Raw genomic sequence first — 10,095 nt, 5'->3', positions numbered from 1 at the left:
TTGCAGTGAAGAGTTTGAAGTCCTAGGAGTTGACACTTGCCAGAGGCAGTGGGAGCAGGTGGCAAGCCCAGCATTGGCGCAGCTTGTCAGGCACGCCAGCTTCAAGCACAGCCCGAGAACACAGTGGCTGTGTGAACTAGAAAAATGATTTACCGACGTCCGTCAACAATTTTTTGTTTACTGCTAAATCCACCTTGTCATTAAAGATCTATCCAGTGGCCAAGCACGAGTCCTGTGCGATTAATCTTCCAGGGAGAACCAGGAGACCTGTGGTTCTTGTTCTCCAGAGTGATTTCTGGCGTGACACTTCTGCTGCTCTGAAGACAGATGACCAGGCTCTGCTCCAGGGGGCTCGCTGGACAGCTTGGGGTCCCCAACCTTTTATGCAGTGGACTCAGGCCCAGAGCTCCTATCTGAGGCCCGGCAGGGAACAGCACCTATTTCCTGTGGTGGACCCCACTTTGCCCCCACTTTGCCCCCACTGCCCTGGAGTCCCCAGAACCTCGGGGTCAGTCAGTCAGATGTTGAGATGGCCCCTACAAGAAGTTGCATCCACACCCCTTTTATTTCTCTTTTTGACCACAGTGTCACACGAGCCTTGCACAGGAGCCCTGTGGGTGCCCAGCAAGCACTGGAAGGTGGGACACCCCCTCTATCTTGCCTTCTTCTGCTCCTGTGGACTTCTCTCCCTGCCCCTCAGACTCACTCAGCCTTTTTTTTTTTTTTTTAAGATTTATTTATTTATTTATACAAGCACTGGGTACAGTCAGAAGCGCGGGAGGGTGAGAGAATTCACCAGAGCCAGAGCGGGGAGCAGAGCAGGCAGAAGGACCGAAGTACACTGCTGAGGGGAGCAGCGGGCGGCAGGAGAGGTCTGCGCGCCATGTGGGACCCTCCTCTGGTGGCCGGGGAGCAGCCGGGGATCGAACCGGCGCCGCAGAGGCCGCGGGCAGCTTCGCAACCCAGCGCTCAACCGCTGCGCCACCGGGGAGGCCCTCTCACTCAGCCTTTATAACTCAGTCTTTCAAACTTTTTTCTGTGTTTTATTCCACCTCATTTCAACTGGTACTCTAGTTTTGTCTAAATATTTAATTTTTATAAAAGTTACTTCTTCTATTTTACAGTCGAGTTGGGAAGACAAAAATCATGAAGTGTTTACAGTCATTTTCTTTCCTATAAATATTAGTGCAAAAATCACGTTGATTCAAAGACTGCCTTAGATAAGAATCCTCACTCCTTAGGAGGTGAGTAGGCTTGGACATTATTTGAACCTCCTTGTGGTCACTGTAAAACAGAAAAAGAAAACATTTTTCTCCCAAAGTGTTGTGGGAATATAAAGTTAACACCACTATTCCCGGCACAAAGAAGCCTTGCTCCTACTCAAAAACAATTTGCTTGATCTCCTCCTTCTAGATGGGAGAGACTGCACTGGGAGCTGTTAATATACCAAGTGGATAAAATAGTCTTGCAAATGGTAGAAAATAAGGTAAAATAAAATAAAATAAATAAAATAAAATAAAATAGCCTTGCCAGGCGCTTATAAACCAGTATAAGAGACATAGGTGGAAACAGTTAGTTTACTTCTAGGTTCCGTTATCATGATCCCCTAAACTGTAAAAGATGGAGTTGACAGTTAAATATAAAGGAGGAAGTAATAATAGAAATAAGTACAGATAAATATAGAACTTAGAGTTCAATAAAATGAGTAGAAGCGAGAGGAAAAACTGGAGACTGACAATATAACACAATGTCTAATAAGACTCACAGCTTTATTTCTGCTAGAAAACAGGGAAGTAAAACAGTATATTTTTACAAAAATTTTGAACAATTGCTTTGCTTTATTTGATAAAGTCCCCAGAAGAACGAGACCACCCTGCTCTCCCAAATTTTAATTCTGAGTCCTCCTGCCCAATCCCAGGGAGGCTGCTTCTTGGGCACTGTTATGCCCCCCAAGACATAAAAATCTAAAAATAATGGCTTGTCTCTTAGAATGAAGGAAAAAAAATCTATAAATAGCAACTTGCATAGTGATTCACATTATTGCTGTTTTTTATAAAATCATTACAAGTACTTCTGCACTAACTTTCTCCGATCCCTTCACCCTAAAACACAGAAATTCCTAAAAAAAAAAAAAAAAAGAGCTATTTTCTAATTAAAACCCCAGGGAAGGGTTGCAAACACATGTATAGAATCCAAGGAATTTATATCAAAGGAAAGGCAAAATAAATTAAATAAATATTATCTAATAAATAACTCCAACATTCATTATCTACAAAATTAAAAGCCAGGAAATGCCAACTTTCAAGAATGGATCCCTATATTGTCTCTCATGAAGGTCAGTGCCAGTAAGACTCAGATAGCTCATAAGATGGCTTAATAAATCACCTGACTCACCTATTCCCTCAAGGGCAAATGGGTGGCTGGTTGGCTTTAAGATCTCCCTGCAAGGATGCTGTCAAATGGATGTGCAAACCAAAATACAACAGGGCTAGTGCTGTAAGCAAATGGAAAGAAAATAACTAACCTGCAAGGAGATACTAAATAAGAGGCTGGAATGTCAAGACTCACAGATAGTTTTGACAAGTTTTAGGGGATAGTTGAACTGTGGAAAACAGGACCCTAATCTGGCTTATCAGTGTGATTCTCTGACCCTATTTGTGTGTCTTGCATACTAAACTGCATTCAGCAGGAGGGGGATGTGATAACCATCATGAAAACCACCTAGTCTTTTGACTTGATTTAAATATTTGTCCTGACATTAAAAAAAAATAAAGAGGATAGTGTATTATCTCAGATCCCATTTCTCTGGGAAAAGATTAATTTGACAAATTAATGGTGATATTTAAGAGGACTTACATCAAAAAAATAAATATCCTACAAATCAGGATGAATCTATGATGAAGATACAGCTTGGAGAAGCATTCACTGACCTTGAATTTCCTTTACATATCTCTAATGTTAAATTTTAGATGAGAGGAAGAGAAAACAATTAGTGGTAAGGGAGATAAGGGATTTGATATATGTTGGAAAAATTCAAGCTTGATCAATAAATTGATTGGTTCTTGTGCTTCTAGGAAATATAACTGTATGGACCTAGGTTAGTGGCTTTAACCATGTTTATTTTAACCAAGTAAAATTTATCTTGCCAAAGATAATCTCAAGGATTTCCTATGGGCAGGTATGAGCTCCAGAGAGTCCCTGAACCAAAGTTAATGTAGCCTGTAGCTGTGTTATTGCTGTTGAATGTGACCTGGGTTATTTGCTGATTCCAACAGTAGCGCCTGAACTTCATCAGAAATTCCAAGTCCTCTAGTTATGGAAAGCATGAAATGGTCTAGATGACTTTTCTAAGTCTCATTAGTGATGGGAGTCTGAAGTTTTGATGACTTGTGTGTCTCACTTCGAATACTGAAATGCTATCAAGATCAAAATGGTATGAGATCTCTCTTATGGTTCTTCAACTCTAAGGAAGATGTAGTCACCACCAGCCCAACAAGAAATAGAAATCTCTTAAACAACATGCTTTGTTATTCACAGTGACAGCAAAGTTAGAATTTCAGTCTCTGGAGGCTATTTGTAGATAGATGCAAAGAAGTCCTATCAGTGAGTCCAAACAAACTTTGCACTCCATGAGCCTAGAGCTATGTACCTTGTACTCCTTTGCCATTTCATCATTCTGTACATGGTGTCCATTTCCTCCTATTGTTCAATTCTTTCTGTTTCAAGATATTTTTAGGAGTGATCTCTAATGCCACAGAATTTTAAAACTGTGAGGGCATTTTGAAATCTTCTAAACTTAGAACAACTGCCTCATTTTGTCATTAAACAGAGGCTATAAATGGAAAATTAATTGGCATCGTTCATTCAATGAGTTTTGGCACCACCAGAATAGGACCCAGGGCTTCTGTTCTATTTACACATGACTGTAAACAATCAAACTTGAGGACCCTAAATAAAGGAATCAATACAACTTGAGAGGTTGGTGAGAAAAGAGGATAGGATAGTAGATGTAGGAGAACTATTGTATTTGATGTGTATCCATAAGGGCCACTTATGGTCATTTAATCTCCAGCTCAATCACTTGAACTATGGAAAACAACCCCAGATCATCTCTGAAATGCTGATACTTACTGCCCTAATCAGTGAAGATTGTATTGAGTTGGGCCCCGATGCCAGGGTGGGGGTAGGAATCATAGGACATATCTATGGGGACGTCATAACGGGGAGTACCCGCCTGAAAGGGAGCTGAGTGTATGTGTCCTGAGCTTAGACTTGCAGTAGGATAGTGTGGTATGAAGCCATATGATTTATCCAGCTCGGGTGAGCCATCTTGCTTCAAGGAAAAGTTCCCACTGATACTCAGGGGTGGAGTCAGTGGCCCCTCATAAGGTGGGGTACTGCAGTCAGGTGGATGGCTCCCAAAGGCTGGTTCTCCCAAGCTCTTGAATACTGGGGGCTTGAGATTAATAAGATGTGTTTCCATATGGCCATAAGGAGGGCTGGGCAGCCCGGGAGACTGATAGTTGAAGCTATGGACAGAGACGGCAGAGTCACAGATGGATTTCTCCTCGTGCTTCTCCAGAAACACCGCCTGAGGGCCCAGCTGCAGGCACCCAGCCACCAGGTTGCTTGTGGGCTGAGAGAGCCCTTTACAGAGCATCTCCACGAAGCCCTTCCCTTCCGGGGTCTGGCCAGTTTCCAGGACCTCAGACAAAGCCCAAATATAGTTTCTGGCCAGTCTCAGCGTCTCTATCTTAGAGAGCTTTTGGGTCTTAGAGTAGCACGGCATGACCCTCCGCAGGTTGTCCAGGGCATCATTCAGACCGTGCATCCGAGTCCGCTCTCTGGCATTGGCCTTGACCCTTCGAGCCCTGAATCTTTCAAGGCGAGCTTTTGTCATTTTCTTTTTCTTGGGGCCTCTTCTCTTGGGCCTCTCTCCATCCTCTTCCTCTTCATCTTCCTCCTCTATACTGTCATGCTCTTCAGCTAAGCTGCCAAGCACCCCATAAGCAGCCGGTCTCCTTTCTTCCTCCTTCATCTCATTCTGGGAACTCAAACCTTTGTCCATCCAGGATGGTGGGTTGACCAGTTCTGACATCTCCTTGGATTTCACGTAAGTCTTTGTCATTTCTAGGTTCTGGAAAAGGGAAGAGCAGTGATGAGTGCCTATGAATATTTGGCTTGGTCTAAAATTAATGTTTTTTTTACAGCTTGGATAGAGAACACAGTATTGCATTGGGATTCAAAATATAATTACCTCGTTTGCATCCTAAATAATACAAGGTTTTACTACATAATACCTACGTGAAATTATAATTATTGCAGGACTAAAAAGTAGATCAGTCAACAAAATGAGTAACTTGTATATCGACACCATAAAATCAATGAAAAATGCAGGGTGTGTTCTACAAAGGATAGCCTATTAAGATTCACATCCTATACATCTGACCTAGACCATCCATGTTTCCCACAGGTGCTGCCAATTATTGATTTCAAGCATCTCGTAAGAAGTAGCCATGGATCAACTGGTGGGTACATCATGCAACCGTGAATACGACTCTCACCATCACCAGAAAAGCATTTTGAGCCTACCTGGTGTTTGTGGTGTATTTAATAGTGTCTAGAAAGCAGCAGAAAAAGAGGCAAGGATGACACTGATGACCTTTCAAGTTCACGCTTTTTTTAAATTGAGGACTCTTGCTTTTTTTCCTATCTCACTTTTTTTTTTTGGATACTATGTTGGACCACTTGAAATTTTCTCACAACTTATTTACGTATGTAGCTGCTTACTCTGCTTTAAAGCTCCTTTTTTGTGTATGTTTCAGTTTGATTTTTGTAGCTTCTGTGTCTTTACTTTACTCATGTTTTCCTTTAGTTTTTTTAGCACATAGATATAAAAACTCCTTCAAGAATTGTTAATGTCATCACTTCTATCCTGTATGGTTCTGTTTTTTTCCCTACCATCATCCACTTTACCCTTCAACCCCTTATCTTTCTTCCCTCCTTTTTAACTTCAATATCCTCCCTTCATTTATTAGTGTCTGCTAGATTTTATATGTATTTTGCTTTTTGGATCATCTGCTTTTGTAACTGTTCAATATTTGTCTTTGTCATTCTAACTTTCTGTCCTACACATAATTCTTTCAATCCCCCACCATTTTTCTGTAAATGATAACATTTCATCTTTTCTTGTGGTTGAATATTATTCCATTGCGTGGCTATACACATCTTGATGGAGAACTGTTTTCATTGCACATGTATTTCATACTAAAATACGGGAGAAGTTAAAATTACAACCAGAAGTCTGTGAAGCCTATTCAGATTATTTTAGTGAAGCTATTATAAATCACCCTTCATTAAACTTTAAAACATTGGAACAAATGCTGAACTTAACATAACTTAGTTAATGTAGACATAAGTAAAGACTATTCAGGCAGATGTGGAAATAAACCAACCAATTCACTGTTTAATCAGAATTTTCTATGAAATTTAAAAACCAGAAAATACTAGTTACATAGTAAGCACTTTGAAATCAATTCTGGGAGACAGAATTATTTTGAGACTTGTTGAAAAGTTTTTAGATGTACACTTTACCAAATAAAAATATTTGATAAGTTCTATTGGATCATCCAAGTTTACCAGCTAATCTTTGAAATTTCCAACCTTCCATCACCGGTGTCTATCAGAAAGGGGAAAACATGATAGATGCTTTTTTTAAATCCTTGACACTTGAGCCTAAAATCAATGAATGCAGGGATTAGTACATGGCTTTTAAAAATATAAATATATTATTTGATTTGTTTCTGGTAATCTGAGCTTGTTTTCCTTGTAACCTCATTTACCTCCTATAAATAATTAATGCTACTGCATTGCAAAAACAGCCTAGACTTCATGTTAATCAGCACGGAAATCATGTCAGCTTGACTTACTCACTTAATAAGGCTTCCTGGGTAAGCAGCTTTATTGAAAACACACATTGGAACCTATTGGTCAGCTGGCTGCCCACACCAAGTCAGAAAATCCCACTTTTAATATGGATGATGGAGCTGGTGTGCTGAGCTGCACTTCTAACTTGGGCAAATATCCAGAGGGAGGGTGAGGACCTAATTAACTTTCTGTTAAAGTAACACAGACCTTTCAAAGGCAGGTGCACTTTGAGGCCAAAGAGGATGGAGTGAGCTTTGGAAGCCTACTGTTCATTAGATTAGAATAATATTTGTGTTGCCTCATAGCAAACCTTTGAAGGAAATAAGGCTGCTCATTTTATAGCTGAGGTCACTGTGGGTCAGGTGGATTAAGTGATGGAAAAGGCAGAGTCTCAGTTCTGGTAGAGCAGGATATAAATTCTGATTCCAAGTACTACACTTCTGGTTTTTTTTCTCCTCTCTTTTATCACAATTATAGGAAGAAAGAGTCACTTTGAGTCCAGGAGCAGTGGATCAGTTGAGGTTACTCATCAGAGACCAACCATCATCCAAAAGAAGCTAGTTTACACGTTCTCTGAGTGCTTTTAACTCTCATATTCCAGGATTTCTCCCTCTTCTAATTTGTTTCATGGTTGCTTCAACCCCTGAACCACCTTTCCTTCTCTTACTCGGTTCTTTCTCCATTTTTCCATGTCTTGTCTTTCTGTCATCTCCTCTGCTTTATCACCAGTCATTATCACTGTGTCATGCATACAGGCATGTGGAGGTTAGAAGGAAGATGCAGGAGGAAGAGAGTCTCTCAAAACGCCCTTGAAACTGAATCCTAATCTCTGCATTTGAGCTTTTTATCATCCAACTGCTGTACCTCTGGACTCTAGCCACGTTCTGCCATCAAGAAGTGGGATTAGGAGAACAGAAGAGACTACTCTTTGTCTTTAATACAATTTGATGGTCTTTGCAAGAGTCAAAGAGATGTTTTCAAATCAGATTGTCAACAGGTATGAAGGAAAAGAACCATCTGGCTTTGCTTAAAACAATGAAACCAATTTTTATATTTGTTCTTTTACCAGCCATGGAAAGGATAGAAATGATTCCAGTTTTACTTCCACTTTTTCCATCAACATTGGCCCATTAGCTCTAAGAGAACCCCATGGATACATAGTGTGGTTCAAGAGCATGGAAGCTAGAATCCTGCACTCTCCAGTCTCAGCAACTCTAATTCCTGCTTGTTGAGCTCAAACACACTGCAGAAGCTCTCTGATCTTCTATTTCCTCTTTGATATATTCTATATGCTTCATGTGGAAAAATAAAAATACAAGAAATGTTTTTGTAAACTTTAAATACTTTAAAACATTATCTTTAAATTTATTTATCTTTGGTTTGTTCTTGGGTTTTTTCATATAATCCATTTACACACACTTGCTTATTCAAAAGTTAAAATTATTGCTCAGCGGGGAATAGTAAAAGTAGATTGTATTGACAACTGTTCCTTCTGACTATCTGGATGGAACTTCCTCTGATTGGCTCAGAAGATCATCTGACGATTACCAAGTAACCTTTACTTGTGCCCATTGTGACCTAGATAGCAAAGACCAGAGTAAGATTACCTGAATTCCAATTTCAGCTTAATTATTACATATTTGATCTTAGGCAAGTTTTATTCTTTTCTGTGCCTCAGTCTCCTCTGCTTTAATGTTGTAATAATAATAGTCTTTCCTCATAGGATTATTGTGGCATAAAATGAGCTAATATACTCATACTCACAATTACTTTTTAATAGTAACACTTTGAATAGTTCCATTTACGTTTTTACCATAGATGCCAAATAGGTGTTAAGTGTTATTGTTCCTAAAATTCACCATGAGTTTTTCTGGCCACCTGGACAAAAAAAAATATGTATAATTACAATCTGTGCTCAATATTGATTTTATGTAAAAAGCTTCCAATATTTCCATCTCAACACCCATTTCAAAAAATTCCCTGATAAACCTCTTCCCAGAGTCTCCCAATGAAATTGAATATCAGCACTTTTATTCTGCTGCAAGGGGTAGGGAAAAGAGCTCTATCAGTCTCTGGACTCACTAAAACTCTTCCTCCATATTCAACAAGAAAGTTAGCCTTCCATTTTTTATTATAATTGAGACATAGTTCTAGGCTGGACACTCAGTTACATGAAATTTCATTAAAGTTCATTAAGTTTCCAGTGAAATACAGATAACCTGTAGTGCTTAGATGCTTTTCCTTTTATCATTGATTAGACAATATGAGGGATATAACTTTCCTACAAGAATCAAGTGTCAAAGCTCTGGGAGGAAAAATGAAGGATCTCTTGAATACGAAGTGATAAAAGTCAGAACTTCTCAAAGATAAGGGGAAAAAAAAAGACTTTCCTTTGATTCTTTCCAACTAAATATCTTCAATGAATCAATAAGGTTAGCAGAAAAAATATCCAATTTTAGATTTTGTAGCCAGGAAAAAATGTCTGGTGCAGTTCTGAGTTTTGATCAAGGAAACCAACATGATTATCTCCAGAACAGGCATCTGATTCTAATGTGGTTTAGTCTTTTACAGAAGTAGTTCAGAGGCATGAGGAAAGAAGCATAAACCTGAAACCCTCTCTCACTTGTTAAGTAAGCACAGAAAAAAATTACTTTTCCCCTTAGAGCAAAATGGAGACAATATTTTTGTCCTTCCTATCTCAATTATAAGTGTTCATGAGAAAGATGGAGATAAGGCAAGCATAGTTCTCTGGAAGGGTTGGCAATTGTTTGGTAGAAGCCTTATGGAACAGTCCACAACACCATTTCACAAAGTATTATCATATACCGCTTTTTATTTTTCTAATTTTTAAATCCTTTTCTCATTATTAATTTCTCTATATAACTTATAATAAGTTTCTATTAATTTAATTTCTATTAATTTAATTTCTATTAATTAATTTCTCTATATAACTTATAATAAGGGCTTATAATTTTACTCCTCCATATGTGTTCATTCACCCTCCACCAAAACTCCTGTGCCTAATTCCTAGAAAGAAATGAGCTCTCCAATATACGAAGTCAACCCCAGTATGACAAAAATAAATGAATATTAGCTCTGGAGGCAGACTCCAACCCCCTACCCCAATCATTCTGATAAATCCTATAAACCAAGTTGGTTTAGCCTTTG

General features: G+C 39.1%; 1 protein-coding gene across 1 annotated transcript; it reads right to left on the bottom strand.

Annotated features, from left to right (window-relative positions):
- Nucleotides 1-4,135: 4,135 nt before the first annotated feature.
- On the bottom strand, nucleotides 4,136-5,128 carry NEUROD4 (neuronal differentiation 4; the record flags this gene model as incomplete). Its single annotated transcript, XM_084255741.1, has 1 exon — nucleotides 4,136-5,128. One exon carries the CDS (start codon nucleotides 5,126-5,128, stop codon nucleotides 4,136-4,138), a length of 993 nt encoding a protein of 330 aa, XP_084111867.1.
- Nucleotides 5,129-10,095: the final 4,967 nt, after the last annotated feature.

The sequence above is a fragment of the Talpa europaea genome (assembly GCF_964194135.1).
Source record: "Talpa europaea genome assembly, chromosome: 15".
In the NCBI taxonomy this organism is placed as follows: domain Eukaryota; kingdom Metazoa; phylum Chordata; class Mammalia; order Eulipotyphla; family Talpidae; genus Talpa; species Talpa europaea.
The sequence above is the reverse complement of the archived record's forward strand: the minus strand, read 5'-3'. Positions and strand labels throughout refer to the sequence as shown.